At 38.0% G+C, this 26,875-nt stretch overlaps 1 protein-coding gene across 3 annotated transcripts in view; it reads right to left on the bottom strand.

The window, feature by feature from the left end:
- Window positions 1-6,765: 6,765 nt before the first annotated feature.
- The window catches only part of CDC42 (cell division cycle 42), a 45,840-nt gene continuing 25,730 nt past the window's right edge, over window positions 6,766-26,875 (bottom strand). For 2 of the 3 annotated variants that reach the window (XM_059915669.1, XM_059915683.1), the window contains exons 2-6: window positions 26,485-26,639; window positions 23,973-24,045; window positions 13,233-13,342; window positions 12,916-13,113; window positions 6,766-8,279 (exon numbers count right to left, since the gene is read on the bottom strand). In XM_059915669.1, the coding sequence (XP_059771652.1) occupies window positions 8,190-8,279; window positions 12,916-13,113; window positions 13,233-13,342; window positions 23,973-24,045; window positions 26,485-26,589 (576 nt within the window). In that variant the 5' untranslated portion in view covers window positions 26,590-26,639 and the 3' untranslated portion in view covers window positions 6,766-8,189. Of the gene's footprint in view, window positions 8,280-9,580; window positions 9,766-12,915; window positions 13,114-13,232; window positions 13,343-23,972; window positions 24,046-26,484; window positions 26,640-26,875 lie in introns of those variants that run through there. The other variant, XM_059915677.1, reaches the window with a different exon arrangement.

The raw sequence follows: 26,875 nt of genomic DNA, 5'->3' as shown, positions 1-26,875 counted from the left end.
GGTTTCACTATTTTGAAGCTTCATCTTAGGCAACTTACTTAGCTACTCTGAGCCTAAATTTTCTGTCAGATGGTTCTGAGTATTAGCTCCCACTACTGTTATGGAAGTAGCATGTATATCACTTGAGGATATCATTCCATAAGCCACGTACACTGTACAAGACATCAGGAACACCCTCTCCTGTAAGTCTTGGCTCAAACACTCCACCCTCTTGAGAATTCCTACATGACAGCCCCACCTCACTGATTATCCCCCTGGCTTTCAATGGTGCTATTCTAAAGGCCATTCTGTGAGTTGGTTAAGAGAAAAGAGAAAGGGTACCAGGTTTCAGAACTGGCACTCCCATCATCCCCCTGGCCTTGGATACTCACTAAGGTCCAGCTTTCTCATCAACAAACCCTGCTGTGCCAACCCACAGGGATGCTAGGATGAAAAAAAGAGTCTCTACAGTTGAGCAGAGACTATAGGCAGACTATCCAGATTCAAAGGCACCTCAAGATCCTCTAAATCTACGCAAAGGAAAAGGGTATCATTCTCTCAAGCTACAACTGTTCCTAAAGTCACCTTCCCCAAAAAGGTCCTACCCAATTAACCTGCCACTGTAGATGAAGGCTTTTACACAGCTATGCTTGCCCTCAGCATTATACCATGCTTAAACTATAATTTTCTTTGTAATTAGTCACATACATTTTATTTTCACAACAAGATACATATGAATAAGCACACAGGTTCCAGAATCAGACCTGAGTTCCAATTCTGGTTGGAGATATTAAGCAAAGTCTCAGAGTCCTTATCTATAAAACAAAGTTACTTGTAGCATAAATCTCACAGGGCTGTTTTGAGTACCAAATGTGATAATACTGTGGGTTCAACATAGTGCAAAGCACACAGAAAGTACTCAATCAACACAGCCATTCTTTTACCAAAGAATATGCTCCTTTCTTTCATGAACCTCAATAATTAGAGCTGAGCCCTCCCTGAGTGTGATTAACGTTCCCTCTTTAACTCACTCATTTGTTTATGGGGGCGCCTAAGAGCTATCTTTCTTCATACTACACCTATCCCTAAACAGGGCTCCTGACTACTCCCCGAACACGCCAGGTATCTCTCATCTTTGTTCACTTTCCATCCACCCAGAAATCCATAACTCATCCACCTGACCCCACCTCCACCCCTATATATCTCTGCATGTCTAAATCAGACCCACCTTTCACCTTTTTCAAGAAACCTTTCCTGATTTATTTTCACCACCCTCCCTTCCTCTCACCAACAACATATACACACACAGCTAAATGTGACTTTTCTTCCTGGTATGTTCTGTTACCCTCCCTTACTTTCATTCTTATTAGAACCATTCTCATCCACCTTGCTATCTAACAGAGGGCCTCTTAGTACTAAATAAATATGTAAAATTGACATTACACAAAACAAAAGCACTGGAGAGATTTGTAGTTCTTAACATAATAATGTTTTCTGAACAGTTCTTATCCCTTGATGTTCACAAACTGGCTCGGACCAGCAAGATCCTCATGCTAGCTTCAGGGATTTGGCCAACCTGAGACAACAGTCCTGGTAATTCTGGGACACAGGGGAAACTGCACAGCTGACCTGACCTTCAGAGGTTTTGTTTCCCTGCCTCCCAGGGGTTCTAGAAAGAAAGCAATTTCAGAGATGAAGCATCTAAAGCTCTTTGGATACAACGTACTATGCACATGAAGTACTTCTATGAAATTAAAAAGCTTGGGAGAAACCCCATCTCTGGGTCTCAGGTTCTCCTTAAAGAAAGCTCTGAACTACCTTGAGCTCTACCATCCTAGCTCTATAAATAGTGAATCTGTACTCCTATAATTACTAAAACACAAAATCTCCAAATACACCCAATAGCATGTCATTAGTAAATGATATTAGTAAATACTTCCTCACACAAACCTAAATTCTTCCCATTGCAAAGCAAATCTGGTAGCTGTTAATATCTGCATTGCACTTCTGTGTTTACAAAACATGTTCACATATCCTTTAATCCTCACACTCACCCCCGAGACGTAGAAATTATCATTATTCCTATTTACAGATGAAGCAAATGGAGCTTAGGGACATTCACTGACTTATCCAAGATCACACAGCTAGTAAGGCCAGAGTTATAACTTGGGGCAATTATTTCCCTACAGCACATTGGATTTTTACATTTTGACTGACTACAAATTCTCTGAGTGACTCTTAACCTCTCCTAGATAATTCAGAAATCTCCCTAGTCCACAAGTGAATTCGCTCAGCCAATATTCCTTTCTGCCTCACCACCTTCTCCCTACCCTCTGCCATCAAGACCCCACATAGGGAATTCCCTGGCGGTCCAGTGGTTAGGGCTCCACGCTTCCACTGCAGGGGGCACGGGTTCGATCCCTGGTCAGGGAACTAAGATCCCCCATGCCGCACAGTGCGGCCAAAAAAAAAAAAAAAAACACAACACAACAAATAAATAAATAAAACAAACAAAACACCCACATAAAGAGTGGTGTTCAGATATTAGGTAAAGAGCACCCTGGAATCAACTGCCAGTTTTAACTTAGATTCACCACTAGGTGGAGGTAATCTCAACAATCCAAGAAGTTCATGGGCTAGCTCATTGGGAAAGAGAGAACAGTGGGGCCAGATTTCAAACTAGCTCAATACTGCGCTCTAGAGCCCGCGAGCCACAACTGCTGAGCCCGCATGCCACAACTACGGAACCCCGCGCACCTAGAGCCCGTGCTCTGCAACAAGAGAAGCCACTGCAATGAGAAGCCCGTGCACAGCAATGAAGAGTAGCCCCTGCTCGCCACAACTTGAGAAAGCCCGTGCGCAGCAATAAAGACCCAACGCAGCCAAAAACAAATAATAAAATAAAGAAATTTATTAAAAAAAAAAAGTAGCTCAATAAATTGTTTAAAAGAAGAGATAGCTCAATACAGGCACAAGTTTCCCCACTTTTGTGAGGGTATGCCCCAATACCCAATAGCCCATTCTCAGGAAGTTAAGAAAGAATTTTCAGTTCAGAGCTTATGGCTCAAAAGCACTGAACATTTGCAAAACCACACAGGTACTCTGCTCCAGTTCCTGCCTCTGAGAAGACTGGTCACATGACTGCATCAACTTACAGCTAAACCACAAACCAAGACACAGAAACTAAGACCTTATCCAATCAAATATTAATGCATCAGTATGAGGCTAATACAAACGAAGCAACTATCTGTTTAATCAGTCAAACTTCAAAAAAAAAAAAAAAATCCACCTGGAACTATACTCACTGACGAGAAAGAGGAGGAAATAAAGCCACGTAACACTGGTTCACACCCTGCCCAAAGGTCTGACAAATAACCAGGGTGTGTGTGGGGTTGGGGATCTGCAGCAGAGAAACAAAGTGACCTTGTTTTTAACTTAGCAAGAGGTTTCATCTCCCAGAAGTCCAATTTAGTCTGTTGGAATAACTTCAATTTCATACTTATTTCTAGCACTAACTTACACTTTGGAATTTGGACCTGTGTACTCTCTGCAGATGAATTAGAATATTCCTGGGACAAGTGAAAAGGATATCCATCTCCAGTGAAATCTGTACAGTATACTTGTCTTGAAGTTATCAGGGAAATACAGCCTTCCTCTACATTCTAGCTTTGACTTAGAAAACCTTAGCTGAACTCTACAACTCAAATACCTGCCCCCTTCTCAAATTGCTGCCTAAGTAATTCAATTACTTAGGTGACTGCCCAAACTATCTCAGTGCCAGTCCAATAAGACTATATGACTATGAATTTTGTAAACCCTCTTTCTGATTAAGGGTAAGAACTGAATGCTGGTTTGGAAAACCTCGTCCTCAAAGGAAAAAAAGCTGTAAAGATTTGTAGCCCAAAATTACTCTAAAATTCATGTCAGACATAAATGAAACCTTAAGAGATCATGTAGTGCCACAGTTTTCAAACCTGGGGGTATATTAAAATATCTGACGAGCTTTAAAGAAGTGATGCTCCTACAAAAAATAATTTGAAAAAAATTGTGATGCCCAGACCCTATCTCCATTATTTTCCTTTTTTAAAATGAGCTCAAACCTATTTTTGAATTTACTAAATATGACGGAATGAATGTATGAGTGGCAGACTTTGAGCTTGGCTATGTGGAATCCTCTGGGCAATGGAACGTGAGAAATTTCCAACGTGCTTGACCTTGTGCCCCCTTTGGCTCACCACATGAAGTCCTCTCAGGAAGGCCCTGCTCTCTGGAGCCAGGCTCCAGAATGAGAAACACAAAGCCAACCTGAGCCTAATCTGAAGCCTGGAGGCAAAGCCCAACCGACCCCTCAGCGAGAAAAATAAATGCTTGTTGGAGTAAGCCGCCTGAGCGTTAGGGTGGTTTGTAATGCGACATTACTGTAGCAATAGCTAATAAAATGGTTTTTTAAAAAGAGGAGGGGCTCTTCAGAAAAAACTCAAAGTAATACATAAAGTATTGTAACAGCCCTGGAAAGAAAATATTGAGATGAGGTCTTCTGTTGAGCTATGTAGTTAAATCACCATGCTCTGAAGTTCGGGGAACCTGGGTAAGTCTTACAGAAAACAATGAGAGCTAAATTAGGAATGTGATTTAAAGATACTCCCCTCACATATTATTCAGATACACTAACCATGAAGAGCTCAGCCCTTTCTGAAAGATAATGGAGTTGCTACTTCTTGGTGAAATACCGTCCCTTCCCCAGACTGTTACATACCAAATTCGCAGTGTATGTTAGCTGTACCCAGCGGAGGCTAAGTTCCAAACCTCAAGAAGCAGGGTCCTTGCATACCAGTTTCTTAGCACTCAGCACCCCAATAACCACTAACAACATCAAAATGGGAGAAGGAAAAAAAGAAAATAGTCCAAACCTAATAATGAAGAAAAAGTATTATTTTATCCATTCTATGAAGGTATTATGAAGACACCAATAAGACACCAATGATTTAACAACAGCTTTTCGGAACCAAAAAAAAAAGCACCACTACATTAAACGTATACACAAATTTTAAGAGGTATTCTGATTATACTATGAAAATGAGCCCCCCAAAAAAGGAAAAATACACCTCAGAATAAAGGAAATATTGCAATCATTTCTTAGATTCCACAATCAATCCTCTCTCCCCCTTAGAATATATTCCCTCTACTGGCATAAAATCCAACTGAAAGGGAATTCTCTGGCAGTCCAGTGGTTAGAACCCGGCTCTTTCACTGTTGGGGGCCTGGGTTTGATCCCTGGTCAGGGAACTAAGATCCCGCAGGCCACGTGGCGCAGCCAAAAAGAAAAAAAAAAAAAAAAAAAATCCAGCTCAAAGGATGCCTATTTCTAAGACCTTCAGTAAAACATTGGTATTTTAGAAAAACAGTGATGTACTGGTGTTGTATTAGCCTAGATACCGTAAATTTTGCCATAAGCTAAGTCTGCTAAGGCCTGTTTCAAAATAGCACTTTTCCAATCTCTAGATCACACTCCCTGGGCAGTATCACTCACTAAGCCAAAGATAACAGACAAGTTTGTTAAGTCAAATAGAAAACAATACTTAAACAGAAAACAATGTTAGCTTCATCCATTTGCCACCCATGTTCATCTGATATGTGTAAGTCAAATTGAAAATATTTAATTAGAAAACAATGTTAGCTTCAATCAGTCCTCTTGTCACTGTTGTTCTTCTGACGTGTGGATAATTCATCAACACAACCATGTAACCTGCTTTATTTCATTTATTCATTCTTGAAAACATGTACCCATCCAATGACTATTTTTAGAGCCATTTCTTATGTGTCAAACACTGCTCTAGGCCAGGGCTACAGCTATAATCAGGATGGACCTATATGCCACTGTACTAAGAACTAGGGATACACATACACAGTTTCTGCTCCCCACAGTCTCGTAACATGATCCAGGTGTCTCTCCCTGGTATGGTCAACAAGGAATAAGATACATTGGTTAAAACAGCAAAGCTTAGATTTGCCTCTTCCTAACCCATTCCCAACCAGCCCAGCTTAGTTCTAGCACAGTATGGAATCAAGTCAAATATGACTCCATATAGAAAACTATGAAAATGAGGCTATACACTGTATCAACCTTATTAACTGAATTAACAGTCCTTAGTTTCTAAGATTCTCATACAGATCAGTATAATGCCCTTAAGGGAAATGAATCATTCTTGTCACCTACAGAAAATGTGTCCCATATTCAGATTCAAAGCACAGAATCTGGAATCTTATAGAAGCAGTTTGAGGTTAACAACCTAGGAGCAGTGGTTCTCAAACTTGGCTGCATAATGTAAATACCTGGAAAGCTTTTAAATAACCCACTGCTCAAGCTCCACTCTACTAAAGCAGTGAAGTTTGAAAACCACTGATAAAGAAAACTTGGAGAAAAATGGCTGCTTTCCATCTGATGGATGGATTTGGAAGTATGCTGCCATTTCCTTCCAAAAACATGAGCAGTGAGCTTCCAGAACATTTCTTCACTAAGAACTGTTATGAACCCACTTGGTATTAAAGAGAAGGAGTATGTAGGCTACCTGCCAAACTCAGGGGAGAAGGCACAAACCTGAATGTGAGGGGAAAAAAAAATCTCAAACTGAATTCCACAAAACAAAGTACATTAAATCTTTATGCCCTAAATCTTTATCTTGAAATCTGTTAGAAATTGATGTCAATAAGAGTCAAGTTCTCATTCCTAAATATCTAAAAATTAAGAGGCGGAGGGAAAATAACAACCCCCAGGCTGACTTGTAATGGGTTTTTTTGTTTGTTTGTTTAATACATCTGAAAAGAATGCATATACAAAGAATTCAGACATGAGAAAGCATTGGTTCAACACTAATGAAATCTACAAGAAGTAGGATTTGGGGAAGGTGGGGAAGATTACCTAACATTTTTAAGACTTGGAAACTGCAACCAAAATAAGCTGATAAAATCCCTATTAACACTTATGAAGAGTCTTCATAAGACTCTCCCCAGGATTTTTATTAAACTAGAGAGCCTCACCTGGCTGCTCTAGGGTTCCTCATATGCAAAACAGAAATAAGGGGATTCCCCTGACTGGTCCCCATGTTGTTAAATGTTCTCCCCACCCCCACCCTACCCCACCCCACCCCCAGCTTCTTAATGAAGCAGGTCTCCATCCTCATAACTTGAAAGAGGATGTGAATCATCCCATAGACATCTGTCTTCTAGCACCACCCCTCGGATTTCCTCTATATACCAGGTCTTCAGCTGTGTTCTAGGAACACTGTATCATACACTATTAAGCTGCACATCTATGCTAAGCATATAAAGACAATGACTGACAGGGAAAAAAAATTGTTTTTTAATTACGTACTCAATCCATTTGGTGTATTTCAAAAGGTGCAATACTTTTCTTCATTTATCAGTGAAAGTAGTTAGAAATTAACTTCAAAAAAAATCAGCAAATGGCAAACAAATTTCCTTGAGAGTCACAGTCACATATATAGTGCATCCTAGAAAAGAGGAGGGGCAAGACAGGTTCCACCCACTTTCATGAGTTTCATCAAATGCTGGACCTACTCAAGGGTGGAGAGAAAAGGCAACTTTCAAAAAGGAGTATATTATTAAATGAGGCGTTTACTATACTCCTTCCTAAGAGCACCAGGTGGGGAACACATTTTCTAAACTAGATCTAGGAAGTGGAATGTGGAATCAATCTATCCTCCTCCCCTTAAGGGCTGTCCAATGGTTAATGAATTAAAAAAACATGACTAAATAAAAACAAATCCCACACACACTCCCCCGCCCCCCAAAAAAAAGAAAAGAAAAAAAAAAACTAGATATCCCAGATTACTCGCCAGAGTGGAACCCGGAAACAGCTTCAACAACCAAATTAGTCTGTTACAGAGTCATCACAAGCATGCCTTGCTTTTAAACAAAAAAAAATAATAATAACTTTTTGAAACGACAAAACAAAAACTAGTACTGATCACTTTTCTGACAATACACAATTACTCAAAATTAACTAGTACTGAGAGGGGGAAGGGGGCCATACCTATGGGCCTTGTCTCACACGAGTGCATGTGGGTAGGTGCAGGGCATTTGTCATTATTGCAAAAACGAATTTTAATCTTTAATCTTTAGTTTGATTTAAACATTGCTTTTAGTATGATGCCGACACCAGCTGTGCAGAAAGGGCTCTGGAGAGACGTTCATAGCAGCACACACCTGCGGCTCTTCTTCGGTTCTGGAGGCTCCAGGGCAGCCAATATTGCTTCGTCAAATACATTCTTTAGGCCTTTCTGAAAAGGGGTAGAAAGAAAAAAATGGGCAGTCTGATATTCAGTATAATAAAGTTGAAGATCAAATTTAAAACATTCAAACCCCCAGGAGTTGGCAAATAACGAAACATTAAAAACAACCCTGAATCTCAACACAATCATCTCACTTCACCAAGTTTTGTCCAGGCAGGGCACTGGAAGGATCCAGCAATTCAGGAGAAGAGGAGCAGATATTCATGAGTGAGACAGTGGTCCTTTGAGAAAGCTTTTTGCAGACCAATGTATGTCACAAGAAGCAAAGAAGCACATGTCATTTGCTCATTCAATATGAGTTTTGTAATATGCTGCTGAAACATTTTACATAAAAACAAGTAAGCAGCTCTGCATTCAAATGAAACAGCTGGATATGGAACAGGACTGAGAGGTTGGGCACCGGGCAGTGGCATCCTTATATGGAAGGCGCAGACAAAGATGGAGAGAGCGATTACAGTAGCTGCATCAAAGATAGTCACTCTAAACTCCCTTTATCCCACCAATTAGAGCCAAGGGGATTCAAGGAAGCAAAAATGTGGGTACCTGATACATAGGTAAAACTAGAGCCAGTCAGTGCAACAGGAATAAAGTTTCATCAGCCATTTATACAAACAATTGTATATTTTTAATTTCAAAATTTGAAGGTAACCACAATTGTATGTTTCCCTCACAACAATAAAATCAGAAGCAGGAAAATATAAAGATGGCAGCTTTACATCTCAACATTAACAAACCTTAAGTCAACTGTTAAAATGGATGCTACTCTTAAAAGATAATGTAACAAATGATCTCATAAAGCAGTAGCAGGTACATCAATTATCTTTCCCACCCAGACTGACAAATACTCCACTACAGCACAGACAGCCAAAGCAATAGCAACACAAAGTTTCACTACACAAAGGAAAACCAGAAAAGAATCCTCCCTTCCCCATTACACTGTACTAGCAGGTTACCCTTTTTCCATAAATGTTGTCATGCAATTACAATTAACAATTGATAGTAAGAGTAAAATGATGTTTGTGTTATTTTCTCCATCTAGAACTAAGATCTAGAAGTGTTAAACTCTTCTTATTTTCTCCAAGAGGACATTCTTAATGCCAGACCAAGTTCCCTTTTGCAATAGTAATCCAAACCAAACAGCTCTGAGCATCAGGCAACTCAAGCAGCAGAAAGTTAAACAAGTCCAGCTTGACTACTGATCACAAAAAATATTCTATAAGATATTGCATTCTTGATCAAAAACTAATACAGAGGTTGCTCTAAGGTGGTGAGTAAAAAGACGCAGAGGCTTTCAAACAGGATGGTTTTATTCCTTTGTTTTTAAACGATCTTTCTACAGTAGTGGGACAGGAAGCAGCAGCAAAGAGGGGAAGGAGAAAACAGTTTAGAATATACAGCACTTCCTTTTGGGTTGAGTTTCCGGAGGCTCGAGGGCAGCTAGGATAGCCTCATCAAACACATTCTTCAGACCTCTCTACAAGACAGAGGGGAGGAGAGAGAATAGCAGCCAGGTTAGAGGATTAGAGAGACCAGCAGATACAACAGCAGTCTGGATTAAACGGGCTGAATTCACAGAAGCAATGTGCCTTAAGAAAAATAACTGCCAGAAAGCTAGATCTTAAGCCCATTATCAAGACAGTAAATAAGAGAACAAACTTCTTACCTCAAAAAAGGTTAACTGAGCAAGAAAGCAATTTTTGTGAAAATGCCATATGTTGACTTCTATAACAATCACACTTTGAAATCTAAATTACAACATTTTAATGAAAATAATGCCAGAGGAGAGGAATGGATATGTAAGCATGAGATACATGCAGTGAATAATTAGGCCTTGCAGAATTCCCTAGTACTTCTAATGATAAGAATGGCACACACATTTTGGAACCACACCTATTACAATATCAGGCTTCTGTGAATTCATCCCCTGAATAACTGAAGGACACAAATAGCAGGCTAACAGGCATGCTACATGTTTCTAGATTCAATGACATATCTGGATGGGATTAATCAGGATTTCAGAGTAAACCAGTCTCCCAGAACAAAAGGTTCAGACACTTAGAAAAAGTGTTAAATGTTCAGCAGTACCAACTGGGAGAAGTTTAAACAACAGACTCTAGAAACAGCATACACCTCAGTTATTCAGTAATGTTATTAGAGCAAGTAACCACCACCCAATAGGAAAACAAAGAACGGGGTCCTAGAATGAGTTTTAGCAAGCAGTTCAATGCTTTTAGATGTCTGCATGGGTATCAGAGCATAAAGCATGGAGTGAAAAACAAAGAATATTCTCAGATCTACAGGGATTAAGATGCAGAAATACACTTACACCTCAGCCAGAACTCCAGCGTGACAGTGCGACTGGTACCAGGTCTACAGACTCACCTAAACTCACCTAAATCTGAAGCCACAGGTTTACCTCCCAAAGAAGTTCCACATGTTCTTTAAGTCAGTTGGATCCCAAGTAAAACCTTCCCCCAAAGCCCCAGAGCACGGCTCCAATAACGAGCGCCAGGCCCAGACTACCCCAGCCGCCCCCACCTTGCCCTCCCCCCACCACAGAAGTCTCGAGAACTGGCACTCACACATTCCACTAGGGACAAAATAAATGAGAAATAACAGTAAGCACTTGGAAAGAGGCAAAGAGGTTAAAAAGTTTCCTTCCTTCTGTGTCTTTTACAAAGTAGAAATGATGAAAGTTAAAGTTCCTCTGAAATTCTTTCTACACATCTAGGAGCAAACTCTGGTTGTCAAACATAAAAGGAAGGAGGGAAGATAGAAAGAGAAATAAATTTTATAAGGGAAAAAAGAGGAGGACGACAATCAGAAACTAGGGCATCCCTTAATAAGAAGCAAATACTTTCTTGCTTATTGACAAAGATCAATTAATCCCCTACAAGACAAAACTAACCCCTGCTTTAATCACACTATCCGATTATATTAAGAGCTCAGTTTTAAAGGAACCAACAAACAGAATCCTAAAAAATTCTAGCTCCCAAACAGTACCCAGGGACCCCATTTTCTATCTTCTCTTTTGATTTCTCCAAACTTCAAAATCTGGTAAGAAAAATGTAGTTGCTAAGACCTTTTCAAATTTCTATTCTCTGGAAAGTGACTTACTATATAAACCTGTTCATACTGTAAAAAACTTTATATGGAAGCATCTAATTCTCTAAAATAAGCTTCACTAGTGACCTAAAATTGGGTCCACATGGCCTACTTGCCTCCATTTCCCCCAAAAGCAACCCGTATTTAGAGAATGGGGATATGCAACAGTTATCTGACTCAAATGTTCCACACACATCCTTCTTCAATACACACACACACACACACACACACACACACACACTTTTCTGGGGATGGTATCAAAACACAGAAGCATCAGGCATTTTAAAAAATCTCAGTGCTACATGTGAGAAGATGTAAAATCTTCTCAACTTTTAAATATCTGCAATAGCAATACAACAGAACTAAACTGCCAAGGAAAACTGGGTTTGGGAGAAGAAATTAGGCCTTGAAGTCATCCTGTGAAATATCCAGCTAAGAACAAAAATTTTATCTTTACACATCCAACCCAGGGCTAAATTGGAGATTATTAAATTATGTCTACACGCTACATATTAAATACCTAGTACATGTATAATATGTAACTATATATGCTATTTACCTTAGTATACATATCATCAAGAATCTAAGTGTTTTTTTTAAACTTAATAAAAAAGAAAAATTACCTGAAAAAGTAGCATGACAAATATAAGTAAATTTCATGTAATTATAAGAAATCTCCACCCTTCAGTCTTGCCTTATTTCAATTAGGCATGTTTGCTCATTGTTCAAATGTCAAAGTAGAATAAAAGAGTTCTGTGCTAATTATTTACATTATTCTTTCCTTTGGTCCCCAGAACAGTACTCCGAGGAGAGAACTGGTTGGTGATACCATGAAGGTAGAGAAAATGAAACACACAGGTCAGTTATAACTCTCACTCTAAATACCCTAACACTGCTCCCTGTCCTCAGAATCTGAAGTTTCCCATCAAACTATGAGAAGAGTTCCAATTAAATCGTTCAGAAAGAAGAGAGGACTGCATAAAGAAGGAACGCCTCCAAAAACATAAGAATGGAGACACTGTATAAAGGCATGCTTGAGAAATGGCCTAGGTAGCTTTCTCTGACATGAAAGTCTCAATGATTACAACCAATTCCCTATCCCAGTTGAATTACCCCAGAAACAGTATAGCATCAATTGCCAGTACTGATAAAAAATCAGATTTATTTAGATGAAATTTTAAGTTGGGGGGGAGGGAGGGGAATCATTCACAGGCTCTTGTAAATTTGTGCTAATCTGGACCTTTCCGTTAATTTTTGTTTTTAACACAATCCCTGACCACTATAAATGATTCAGTAAAACGTGGGAGCTCACCAACACGAGAGCTTTATTTAGAGACTAATAATTTTCTCCATAAAAACAGAGACCTCTAACAAAAGAACATACACTGTGAAGCTGGTCATAGTCTTCCTGGGCAGCTTTCTTGAGCACTGCAGACCGCTGTCAGAAATAACCCCTGAATCCTAATGCTGCTCTAAACCACTCCACTGTAGATAAACGTGGGCTCCACACAGTCCTCACCTGTGTAAGTGCAGAACACTCCACGTACTTGACAGCCTTCAGGTCGCGGGCCAGTTTTTCCGCAGTCTCTGGGGTGATCGGCTTCTGTTTATTCTTGGCAAGCTTCTCAATAGTAGAGGGGTCATCTCTGAGATCAATCTGGGTCCCAACAAGCAAGAAAGGAGTCTTTGGACAGTGGTGAGTTATCTCAGGCACCCACTAGAGAAAAGATATTTTAAAAAATACACCTGCATTAATCCACAAGCCTCCAAAGCTATTTACAATCAACAGTTCTATGACAACCTTTTTTTCAGGGCAAGAATATCTGACTAACTCACCTTTTCTTTCACATTTTCGAATGAGGATGGAGAGACCACTGAAAAACAGACTAGAAATACATCTGTTTGTGGATAACTCAGCGGTCGTAATCTGTCATAATCCTCTTGCCCTAAGGGGGAAAAAAACTGGAGAAATCAGCAACTGAATCTTGGTGCCCTCATAGCATTAAAATCACAAATCAGTCAACAGATTAAGCATGCAGCTAACAGCACACTTATCATTAATAAGAAGGCAACTTATTTAACAAAATATATGGCTTTGTAATAGAATATTTGAGCAATATTCTCACTCAGCTAATTCTAGTTAAGAGGTACAAACTATCAGTTATAAAATAAATAAGTCACAGGGATGTAATGTACAGCACAGGGAATACAGTCAATAATATTATAATAACTTTGTATGATGTGTAATATATAAAAATATCAAATAACTATGTTATACACCTGGAACTAATATAATATTGTAAGTCAACTACACATCAATAAAGAAAAACAAAACCAGAAACCAAAAAAAAATTTCACGTCCTTAGAACAGCAATGAATTTGTTATGTATTAATTATTTGCTTTGTTACTGATTTGTAGTTTTCAATCTTTGTGTCTACTAGCAACCAAACAATAATGTAACAAAAATAAACTGTTGCTACAGAAATAATTAAAAATCAAATCTACTCAGATCTGATTAAGAAACAATCACAGTGAAACTATCTAAGGGAAGAAAAATCTCAATGAAACCCAGCTGACAAAATCCACTGCCCATGACTACCAAAGCAGGTTCACATGTTTAGTTAATGTGTACATGTAAGACCAGTACCTGAAACTGAAAACACATAGAAAAAAATTCAACAAGAATCAATGGATACTAAATCAATATGGAGGAAACTCTGGTGAAAAGGAGAATATCTGTATGGTCTTAAAGATTATTAATAAACCACAAGGGGAAGAACATAACTACCTTGTGAAGAAACAACATCACCTTGACTGAGTGATCAAGATTGCCATCACCAATGAGTGGCAGATGAGTATCATATGCCTCTACATTTATATCCTGAGAAAGACATCACTAAGGTAGTATTCCAACCAAAATAGCATAACTTGTATCTAATCATGAGGAAACAGACCAAACCCAAAATGAAGAACATTTTTATAAGGGGAGGAGGGAGAGAGGATTTCCTGGGCCTGTATTCAATAAAAACATCACGAAAGACCAAAAAAAGGGGGGCGGGGGGGGGCAGGAGGGCTGAAGAACTGATCCAAATTACAAGAAACTAAAGAGACATGACAATTAAATGCAATACATGGTCCTATACTAAAAGCAGAAAAAACTGGACTTGGATCAACTGACAAAACTGGAATATAGATGTTAGATCAGAGTATGGTATCAATGCTAAATTACCTTAAGTTGATTACCATTATACAAAAATGTCTCTGTTCTTAGGAAATACATACCTAATTCAAGGCTAAATGTCAACTTACTCTCAAATAGTTCAGGGGGAAAAAATTATGTATAAATATGTTGAAAGAGAAAAATGCAGCAAATAGGGTAAAACATTAACAACTGGTAAATTTGGTTAAAGGATGTATGTGGGCTCCTGATACTATTTTTGCAACCGTTCTATAGGTTTGAAATTATTTCCAGATAAAAAGTGTTTTAAAATATCCATACACATTTCCAAAACTGTGAAGGGAAGGGAAGAGTCACAGAGGAAGGATTTAACAGTCCAATTTCAAAACTGAGCTACAACAATCCTATGTATTAAAAGAACAGCCCTAAAAAACAAACAAACAAACAGAAAAAAACAAAAAGGGAATTCCCTGGTGGTCCAGTGGTTGGGACTCTGCGCTTTCACTGCAGAGGGCACAGGTTCAATCCCTGGTAAGGAAACTAGGATCCCGCATGCCGCGCAGCCAAAAACAAACCAAAAAACAAACAAATAAAAGAATAGGTAAGTACTTAATGACACTGAACCGTATGCTAAAAATGGTTAAAATGGTAAATTTTATGTTATATTATTTTACCACAAAAAAAAAAAACTTTAAGGGGAAAAAAGGAAAGTTAAATATTTTGTATGCCAGTGATTTTTTGTTTTGTTTTGTTTTTGCCAGCATTGAGAGAATACAAGAATTTAGGGTAGCTATCAAAACATGATAATTAAAGATGTCATTCTTATTGCCACTTAAATAATACATCATAGTAGACAATAAAGGTATTGTCAGGATAATACTCTATGGAAAGTGAATAAAGGTTGAAGGAGAAGTCAAAATAGCAGATATTACAAAACAATAAAACCACCATCAGTACCTCTAGCATTTATTGAATACTTACTATAGCAATATGCTAAGGTTAGAATCAAAGGAATTCAAAGGTATGCACTAAGATGTGTAACTCTCACTTCTTAAATTATTAATATAATGTACAACTGTAGACATAGAAGGGATTTGGAAAGGAAGGGAAAACAGGGCTTCCCTGGTGGCGCAGTGGTTGAGAATCTGCCTGCCAATGCAGGGGACACGGGTTCGATCCCTGGTCCGGGAGGATCCCACATGCCGCGAAGCGGCTGGGCCCATGGGCCACAACTACTGAGCCTGCGCGTCTGGAGCCTGTGCTCCGCAGCGGGAGAGGCCGCGATAGTGAGAGGCCCGCGCACCGCGATGAAGAGTGGACCCCGCTTGCCGCGACTGGAAAAAGCCCTCGCACAGAAACGAAGACCCAACACAGCCATAAATAAAAATAAATAATTAAAAAAAAAAAAAAAAAAAAGAGTTATCGGGTTTGAAATGTCAATATCGCCAAGGTTTAAAAAAAAAAAAAAAAAAAAAAAGAAAGGGGAAAACAAAATCAGCCAAACTCTTTAACAATTCTCTCAAACTGCCTGAGCTCTAACACTAGCTGGAGCTTTGAGGCATCACAACCAGAGCTCCAATAAAACAACTAAACAAAAAATAAATGCAGAAAATAAGACAACAAAACAGTTAACCAAGCTGTGTAAAAAGTACAGACGTTCACACACCTTTTCTTAGCCCTAGACCTTATTCAAATGGAATATATTTCACAAAAATTAAGTCTGGCATACTAGAGAAGGCTCCATTTTTAGTCATTCAGCCCCTGCATCAAAAACAGATCCAAGTCTGTATTCCTGAGCACCACTAAGGGCATCTAAATAAATGCCCAATGTTTTACATGCAACCAACCTTCTATTCAGATGGACTGGTGACAGAAAACAAATACAGCCATTCTTTTTTACCACTAGATCCAAAGCAGTACTGGTCTGTCCATTTACTTGCAATGAACAAGCCCTCAAAGCTATAAATCTTTTCCTTTCCCAAGGAGAAAAAAATTAAAATTGTTCGATAAACAAAAAGTAGGCTACCTTACATCTACATTTGCTACAAGTGCTACATTTAAGGAAACGAGTACGATCCCTTAGATGAGCAAGATTCTTCAATATCCAAGCATAATTTATCCAGCTAAAATCTATCCTCTAAGTGTGAGGCAGCACTATCATTTAACATCCTTTAAGGTACACAACATGATCAAGAAAATTTCACTCTACTGTGTGAGACAGGTTTTGACTACAAGTCCTAAACTATATCTACTCTAACAGTACACCAGCTCATCACTTAACTTCTAATACTTGACAAAAAGCACGGATACATCTCATGAGTTGCTGGTTTTTTTCCTTCCTCACAATCTCATATTCAGAATTTGAATTCAAGAGGAACTAAGTCAGTTTAAACTGAGGACTCTGGTCCATATGAAAAATCTGAAATGATCTCATGGTAAGAAAAATAAGATACTGTATTTAAATAAGATAAATACTGCTAAAAAACAACACTTTCAGAGAATTCCAGTAGGACATTATAAACCCAAGAAGACAAATTAAACATTTCACAGAATTTACCACCACAAATTAAAACCTAAACATTTTTTCTACAACCAAGTACTCAAAATTTAATGGCACTTAGTGATCCCTGCTTCCTCTGTGCTATGGAGCTTACTCCTAAATAATTCCATACCTTTTATATTATAAAAGAAAAAGAAAAAGAAAAAAAATCCAAAAATAAATGGGGACACTCTGGAACCTGAGATTCCTACTATTTTATGTATAACATCTGTAAAACTCTATACTATTGCATGTTAATGCAGAATTTACTGAAGATTCAAATCTTAGTCGTAACGCCTTTGGAAGGTTCCACAGTAGCACTAAACTACAGACCAAAGCAGCTATAAATATCTCTATGGAGAGCGTTGTCATTCCTGATAATGTAATTGATCAGTAACTGCAGAAGGTTGCCAGATACTAGAAAAACCTCAATGAAAGGAGTTATTTTTAAAAAACAAAACAAACAAAAAACAGAATCAGCTAAACCAGGTCTAAGTACACCACTATGACTTGTTCTGAATATTATTCTTCTGCTAAGGAAGAGAATAATATTAGCTGTACACCAAACACATTCCAGTCCCTGTGCTGGGTTTTTTTTAATAGTAAAGTGTGTGAATCATAAATACACAGCTCCTGAGTTTTTACATATGTATACACTTTATTAAACTATCACTGAATCTTCGCAACACCTCTAAAAGGAAAATATTTTAAACATTTTACATATCGAGGTAATTAAGCCCCACACAGTTAAGCAACTTGTCAACTATCTAGCTAACTGCTCTACCTAGCATCCAAGTCCAACCTTTCTCTTGTTTATTACCATGGTAATGCCCGGAATGATTGACTGTGATTACAATGATTAAAATTTTAAAATGAAGCTATGTTTTGAAAATTGAACCTAAGAAAACAATTAAGACTATATATAAATAAAATAAATGAGAATGGGGAAAAACAATTTTAATGTAAACATAAATGAACCCAACTGTATTCCAAATAACATAGCCACACTTTGCGGGGGGTGCGGGGGGGATAACAAATCCAAGTAACTTTTGAACAAGGAACTTTGTATGCTATTAGACCAAAGAAAAAAATTACTGCAAACAAATCTTGAACTCTTCTTACATATTTGTTTTTCACAGTGGTATAGTATAGCAATTCTGAAACTGTTTTGTGTGTATTGCAGGACTGAAAACGGGTACATCTTTTGGGGAACCTAGCTTCTAACTATAGAAGAAATGGAGATGAAAATATGGAATTGGTGAAGGCAAAGAAGACTGCCTGAGTTGGACTAAATTGGAAGTATCAACAAAAACTCATTATCCAGAATAAACATGTTAATATTTTCTTCCCTAGTTGAATGAATGATATTCAGGACAAGTCACTGTGGTGCAGAACAAGTCACTAGCATGCTACAGCTGTTTTGCTGTCTTATCTCTGTCCCGACCTCTGTAGCAATGAGCATATCTAGCACCTAGATTCCCATTTTGCAACAACTGTAGGAAAAATTAATTCAGGCAAGAATTGTCAATGGTTATTAAATCTAGAGGGGCTGCTATTTAATGACAATGGTATAAAGAATATTTATACCATTTTAATGTATCTCCTCACAAATTAATTATTAATTATAAAAGGAAAAATTCTAAACATATAGTAGGAAAACTGGACAACACCTTAATCAAGTGATCAAAATTACTTTTACCAAAAGGTGATACCCTGAGATGGACGTAACATTACTGATCTGGTATTCTAACCAAATATGTAATATCCTGAATCTACTCATGAGGAAATGGACAACCTCAAACTGAGAAACATTCTGTAAAATAAGTGGCCTGTTTCCTTAAAAAAATGCCAATACCATAAAAGGCTGAGGTTCCATACTAAAGGATACTAACCAAAGAGAGTGACAACTACATGCAATGTGTGATCCTAGGTCAGAACCTATACAAGAAAAATTGCTCTAAGGGACAATATTAGGACAACTGACAAAATTAGAGAGTTGACTACAGGTTAAAGTTTAAAATGTTATATATAATGTCAAATTTCCTAAATTTGATAAGTGCACTGTAAGAGAATATCCTTGCTCTTAAGAAATATACAGTGAAGCATTAAGAAACAAAAGGGCATGATGTATGCAACCTACTCTCAAATGGCGTAGAAATAAAAGCAATATGCATATAGAGCTGGAGAATGTCACACAAGGTTAAGAACTGGTGAACCTGGTAAGGAGTTCTTTGTATTAGCAACTTTTCTGTAAGCCTGAAGTTAAATCAAGACAAAAACTGACAAAAAAGAATGTGTGTCCAAATACTAAAATGTTTCTGTAGTAAAGATCATAATATGAAAGAAAACTGCAAACAGACCCCTAAATTAACAAAAGAAGTTAAACAAATTGTGGTGTGAACTGCCACACAACAGACTACTGTGTAACCATGAAGACTATGACACACAAGTACAACACTGAGAGGTATCACCATGCTTTTCTTTTAAGAGATAAAGTCAGGTACAGAGAGAAGAATATCCTTTTTTTTCCTATGTATAAATACAATGAATGTATAGGAAGAGCTCTGTTTAGGACATACACTAAGATGTGACTGTCTCTGGATATAGATGCTTTTTCATTTTCTCCTTTTGCTTATCTATATTTTGATTTTCCTGTAATAAGCAAAACCTATATCTCTATAATAAAGAATAACATTTTAAATTTTGACATAGAAAGGAATTGCTGGTGGAATTGGAATTATTCAATATGAAAAAGAGCTTATGATAAACATATTGTGAAAAAAGCTAAGTATAGAACTATATACACAATAGTAAAACATGTGCAAAAAAATAAATAAATAACTGTGGAAACTCATTAAACAAGAATTTGGGGGACTTCCCTGGTGGTCCAGAGGCTAAGACTCTGCGCTCCCAATGCAGGGGGCCCGGGTTTGATCCCTGGTCAGGGAACTAGATCCCACGTGATGCAACTAAGAGTTCGCATGCCTCAACTAAAAAGATCCCGCGAGTCACAACTAAGACCCAGCGCAGCCAAATAAATAAAAAAATATTAAAAAAAAAAAAAAAAAATTTGGTGTTGTGACCACAGGGGCAGAAATAAAGCTATGAAACAGAGGGAGAGTCCTATCTCTGGTCTTAAACAATATTATTTTAGTATATCTATGAGTTTCAGCCAAAGACAGGAATAGTATAAAAAGAATTCAAAACGACTATATTCAATATCTTGTAATAACCTATAATGGAAAAGAATCTGAAAAAGAAAAAAATACATATATATATAAAAAACTGAATCACTTTGCAGTACACCTGATATTAACACAACATTGTAAATTAATTATACTTCAATTTTAAAAAGGTTTTTAAAAAGAATAAATAAATTGAAGAATTCAAAATAAAATAACACAATCAACAGGTTAAAAGTAACCAGTTAAAGGAAGTCAGAGGCTATCTCAGTGGGGATGAAAGCTTTAGCAGAAAGAAAATTGAGTTAATGGCATGACTTGAACCAGGACTCTGAGATTAAGGCCTTTGGAGAAGGACACAGAGTCTCCTTGTAGGTACATCAAAGATAGGAGACTCAATCTGGATGCCTACAGTCCCAGGTCTCCAGTGCCTGTCAAAAAAGATCTCTGGCTCATAGCGACCTTAACCAGTTGAGGTGAAAACTCCCCAATTTGCCTGGTATAGTAAAATAATTTCCTTAGTGAATGTCCTTTAACCCCTAGAAAGATTCAGAATCTAATATAGAGATGAAATAAATCAACATTATTATTGTTAATTTTCAGTTACATTTAGGAATAACCTATTCTTATTTAATACTCAGTGTCTATATAATATTTAAAACAATCACCATGGGAGTTTGCTGGTGGCACAATGGTTAAGAATCCGCCTGCCAATGCAAGGGACATGGGTTTGAGCCCTGGTCCAGGAAGATTCCACATGTTGCGGAGCAACTAAGGCCATGCGCCACAACTACTGAGCCTGCGCTCTAGAGCCCATGAGCCACAACTACTAAGCCCGCGTGCCACGACTACTGAAGCCTGCGTGCCTAGAGCCCATGCTCCGCAATAAGAGAAGCCACTGCAATGAGAAGCCCACGCACCACAACGAAGAGTAGCCGCCACTCGCCACCAACTAGAGAGAGCCTGCATGCAGCAACGAAGACCCAACGAAGCCAAAAATAAATAAATAAATATATTTTTTAAAAAACTATCACCATGTTAGAGAACATGATAGATTAGTTTTCTGATTCCAATTTAAACTGTGTAATTGAGTAACTGATCTTGAGGTTTTTTGTTGAAAATGTTAAGAATTTTATGAAAGTTGTAAATAATACTGTTTAAGATAAATTAAAACAAATACAGAAAATCGTGAATTATCAGGTTTATTAAAGTTACATATGTAAAAACTTGGAAATGTTTCACTTGTCAGGTCAAGCAAACTGAATTGCTTAAAACAGAAAAGTAAATACATTAAGTTTATAAATGCAATCTAAAGTGCTAGAAGAAATTTAACAGTTGTAAATGAGGCTGACTGGGATTAAAGTCTGACCAATCCAAGTTAAATAAACCAATAGTAATCAAAGGACCATAGGCCACCTTGAGAACAATCTGTCAAAACTGACTGTTTTAATAAAAGATTTAATAAGTGTGCAACTAAATTTAAAGGCTTACCCACTCCCAAACTAAGACTATACAAAGACCTGTATACAAATGTTCATAGCACCATTATCCATCATAGCTTAAAATTAGAACCCAAACAACCAGCAACTCGTAAATGGATAAAACAAACTGTGCTATATTCATAGACTGGAATACTACTCAACAATAAAAAGAAACAAACTACTGATACACATAACATAGATGAATCTCAAACAATATGCTAAGTGAAAGAAGTAAAACACAAAAGGCTACAGACTGTATGGTTCCACTGATATGAAATTCTAGAAAAGCAAAACCATAGTGACAGAAAGCAGATCTGTGGTTGCCTAGGGCCAGGTCAAGGGAAGGGACTGACTATAAAGGGCAAAAGGAAACTCTTTAGGATGATGTATCTTGATTATGGTGGAGGTTACACAACTATACGGTCAGCAAAAATAATCAAACTGAACACTTAAAATGAGTGAATTCTATTGTATTATACTTCAATAAAGCTAAAAAATTAAACACTGATTAAAACGTAAAGGTTTATAAAAATAAGCTTTGAAATTTGAAAATAAAATTTAAAATTAATTTTCAACCCCAAGTAGCCATAAATTGTCTTCTCTCTGTATATAGATTGCCTCCAAGGGCACACAGAAACACAAAAAAATCCCTCACCTACCATGAAATGTAGGTCATTATCTCATTTTGTCTATCTTCCAAGTTTCCTCTAATATACCATTACTCATAATTTTTAATTCATAAAAACTTTAAACGCCTAAAACACCATTAGAAAGCCACTGATCTCTGGGGCTTCCCTGGTGGCGTAGTGGTTAAGAATCCGCCTGCCGGGGCTTCCTTGGTGGCGCAGTGGTTGAGAATCTGCCTGCTAATGCAGGGGACACTGGTTCGAGCCCTGGTCTGGGAAGATCCCACATGCCACGGAGCAACTAGGCCTGTGAGCCACAACTACTGAGCCTGCGCGTCTGGAGCCTGTGCTCCGCAACAAAAGAGGCCGCAATAGTGAGGGGCCCGCGCACCGCGATGAAGAGTGGCCCCCGCTTGCCGCAACTAGAGAAAAGCCCTCACACAGAAACAAAGACCCAACACAGCCATAAATAAATAAATAAATAATTAAAAAAAAAAAAAAAGAATCCGCCTGCCAATGCAGGGGACACAGGTTCGAGCCCTGGTCCGGGAAGATCCCACATGCCGCGGAGCAACTAAGCCCATGTGCCACAACTACTGAGCCCGCATGCCTAGAGCCCATGCTCCACAACAAGAGAAGCCACCGCAATGAGAAGCCTGTGCACTACAACGAAGAGTAGCCTTCGCTCGCTGCAACTAGAGAAAGCCCACGCGCAGCAATGAAGATCCAACGCAGCCCAAAATAAAAATAAATAAAAAATAAATAACTTTATTAAAAAAAAAAAAAAAAAAGAAAGCCACTGGTCTCTAAACTTAACTGTTTACTATTGTCTCTCCATTTCACCCTCCCAATTGAATCTAGACAGTTCCTTAAAGTGGGCAGTATGATACACTCCATAAGAGCAGTATGTCAGCTGGCAGACAGTGACAGGGTAACTCATAAAAAGCAAAAAAGTTAGGATTCCTAAATACCAAAAGGATACCTTTCTGAATTTTTCCTTTGCCTAACTGATCTGATGACAACAGAAACAACAGAGAAAAGTCAGAAATGAAGATGTGCAGCTACTGTTAAAACAAGGAAAAAACACTGAGAAACTGGGAATACTTAAAGAAGAAAGAAATCTGTTCCTTAAATCTGAAAAGTTGACCACAAATGTCAATACTGTGAGCTAGATATTGGTTTGCCCTCAAAATATTTTCAAATGTAGTATAAAATAAAAAGCTATAGTATGATAATATAAGAAGCTATCTGTACATATAATATGCAGACACATATATTAAATAAGTCTTCAAATATCAGAGTGATAGTACAGCCTGTCTAAGGTACTCTGCTCTCATCCTATTTTATCTCCTTCCACACCATCCATCCAGGGTACCCCAAATGCCTATTCACTATTCCAGGTCTGGGATTGCTTCTCGGTCAAGCATCGACCATCATAATATTCAATCCTGCTATTAACAAAAAGCAAATGGTATGCTAATCTTCTAGTTTCCCAAATGTCCAAAAAAATACAACCACCAAGTGTTATAGTTACAGACCAAAACATTATAAAAGACATCAAGTTTTCACCTGCAGTATCAAAAAGTCCAAGAGTATAAGGCTCTCCACCAATCATAACTGTGACTGCATAGTTGTCAAAAACCTAAAACATAAAAATATGACATTGTTAGTGTGCAAGAGGATGGTCAAAACAGGACAGGACAACTCTTAAGCTAAGACAATGTTTCCTTCCCAAGACTCAACCATCTCTTAGTCCATCTTTCTTATATGACCAACCTTGCCAACTAAGCCCTTGCATGACCTAATAGTTCTTGGAAAAAGTGGCAGGAGATGTATTCTGGGATGTCTGCTCTACCCCAGCAGCTTGGATAAAAACCCACAGAAGGCTCAGAGGTGTCACAGGAGCAGAGTCCCCTGGCTATACAAAATGATCCTATTCAAGTTTGAAACTTTTGAGACAGTAGTTTAAAGTTCACCTCAATTTTCAACCTGATTTCTAAGAAATTATTTCTTCATAGACCATTTCCTTTTAATCTAGTATTAAAATCTCCTAGATCCATGATAATCTTTTTCCTTTCAGGGTTGAAGACAGGAGCAGCCTTGTTGCAAACATTCCCATTAGAGAGAAATGCAGGTTCCCTCAAGGTACTCAAGGGATGTGTCTAAGAAACAGCTGGCAGATTACCTGTTGGGACTTCATGAATAAAACTCATGTTATTGGGTACAAACCACATGACCTAAGATATCTTCTTTGAATTGGGTATACTTAAGGATAGTATATAGGTAGGGGTGTGTGTGTGTTTATGTACACTTAAGGATAGTGAAAAGGGTATACTATTTGTAAATAGACTGTAAAACCCATTAACAAACTCGGTATATACTAATATTGGTTGTACTAAGTCATTTGTGAAAATGGGAGCTAACAGTGCTAAATGAAAAAAGACCCAACACTAATTCATGGACTCCTCTGAATTCATTTACAATTGAAAAGCAAGGCTTTGCAACCAGGAGAAGGATGTTACATTTTAAGATCAGCTCTGTTTAACACTGATTTTCTGGTTCATGTTTTAGTGGGTTGTTGGGAGCTTGTTTAAACGTAAGCAAGAGTGGACTGGAAGCAAGGGCTTTGGGGGAGGTGGCAGTTCAAGGAAAGTCAGTTCTCGATAACAAGAACAAGGAAGTGTAAAGAATGTGGTTAAGCTCTCAAACCATTCAGGTTATTTTCTTAAGTCATACCTAACCCTTTTCCAGAGATCCACATACAAACACATACATAAAACACCCATAAGCCCTCCTTAAATAGAACGCCTAGACTCAGAAACCATGTTTACAAGAGAACAACTTTAAATGGAGACTGAAACACAAACAATCTGACAGTTGCCCTCACTCAAGATCCACAAAATCGATGTATCTCTAAAAGTCCCCTAAAAGTCCCTTTCAACTTCAGAACTTCTTTCACTTAAGAGTGTCCCCAAATGGGCCAACTCGAAAATACGATTTCGTATTTAAAAATATGATTTCTCCCCCTCAAAGAAACCTAATTTTTCTTCCAATAGCCTGGGCCTACCTCAATCACTTTATCTGCCCTGGGACATTATAGACTTTCAATTACAATTAAACATAATTACCAAGCCTTTAACCTGTCACCCTCTTAAAAATGCTCTCATCTCTGAAGACTAACCTAAAGTAATAATACATTTTCTTCCTTTTTACTTCCAAACAATACTAGTCCCATATTAATCATACATAGGTGCTTCATAACCCACCCCTAAAAGAGCTCACTTCACAGAGGTGGTTATTGCCAGGCCAGGCCAACCCTAGCTCCTCTCTCACCACAGAATAGACAACTATGTTTAATATAATTACACCACTGGATTGGTCAACCAACCTGGGACAAACACTGGATCCCCAAACACATTCACAATGAGTGTTACTCTAAATAACTGTCTCTCTCTCTCTCTCTCTCTCACTTCAGTATCTTTGTTATTCCAATTTTCCCTCTACTCTTCCAAGGAGCTGATAAAAAGCATTTGTGGGAGAGAATCCCCAAAGGCTTCTTCTGTTGACGTTCTCATAAGAAAAACAGGTCTTCTGTGCCTCTAAAAACCAGTCTGGAGCTCCATTACTGCTAGGGCAACAGCTCCATAAGCTTTCCTTCTATTCCCTAAGGAGAATAAGTGGAGACACATACTACTTTCCCTGAAGTTACAAGACCCCCAAAATCATCCCAGAAGACCTCCAAGCACTGATTAATCATTGGCCAAGATATCAAAAAAAATCACCTCATTCCAAAATGTAGGGCATACTTCTCCAAACTGAGACCACCACTCTTTAGAATCTTGTCTATTGGAGTTTTGCCTCCCAGCACTTCTTGCAAACCCTTGTATCACCCCTTCTGACTTTCCACTGATTTTTCAGGTGTTTAATTTTAAAGTGTATATAATTTACCCATGAGAAGTCAAGATCTTTAAAAACAGGAAACAAAGGCAGACAACAGAAAAATTTCAGTACACAGAGAAAGTTTTCAAAAGGATATCAAATTATAATATATTTCACTAATAGATGGAAGCTTTGTACTTACAGTCGGTACATACTCAGATGGAAATTTGTTTGTTGTGTAGGATATCAGGAGACATGTTTTACCAACGGCACCATCGCCCACAACAACGCACTTAATTGTCTGCATTGCTGAAACAGTTTTGTATCCACTTTAAATATTTCAAATTTGATGATGACCTACAAAAGGATTAAAGATATTTCTGTTAATTATTTGTACTTATACATGTGTTTTTTTCCTTCAATTAGCAACAGGCTCTCTCATTCAGAACAATAACAGAACCAGCAACCCAACTACTAGGGCTAAAAGAACCTAAAAAGAGAAATAGTGACTTGCAAATAAGAGTCAATTTTCTAAGTTTCTGATCCTTAGTTGGTTTCGACTTAAGTATTTTTTAAAAAATCAAAAGTAGCAT

Source organism: Balaenoptera ricei, chromosome 1, assembly GCF_028023285.1.
Source record: "Balaenoptera ricei isolate mBalRic1 chromosome 1, mBalRic1.hap2, whole genome shotgun sequence".
Lineage (NCBI taxonomy): Eukaryota > Metazoa > Chordata > Mammalia > Artiodactyla > Balaenopteridae > Balaenoptera > Balaenoptera ricei.
This window is presented reverse-complemented; position numbering and strand designations above follow the sequence as displayed.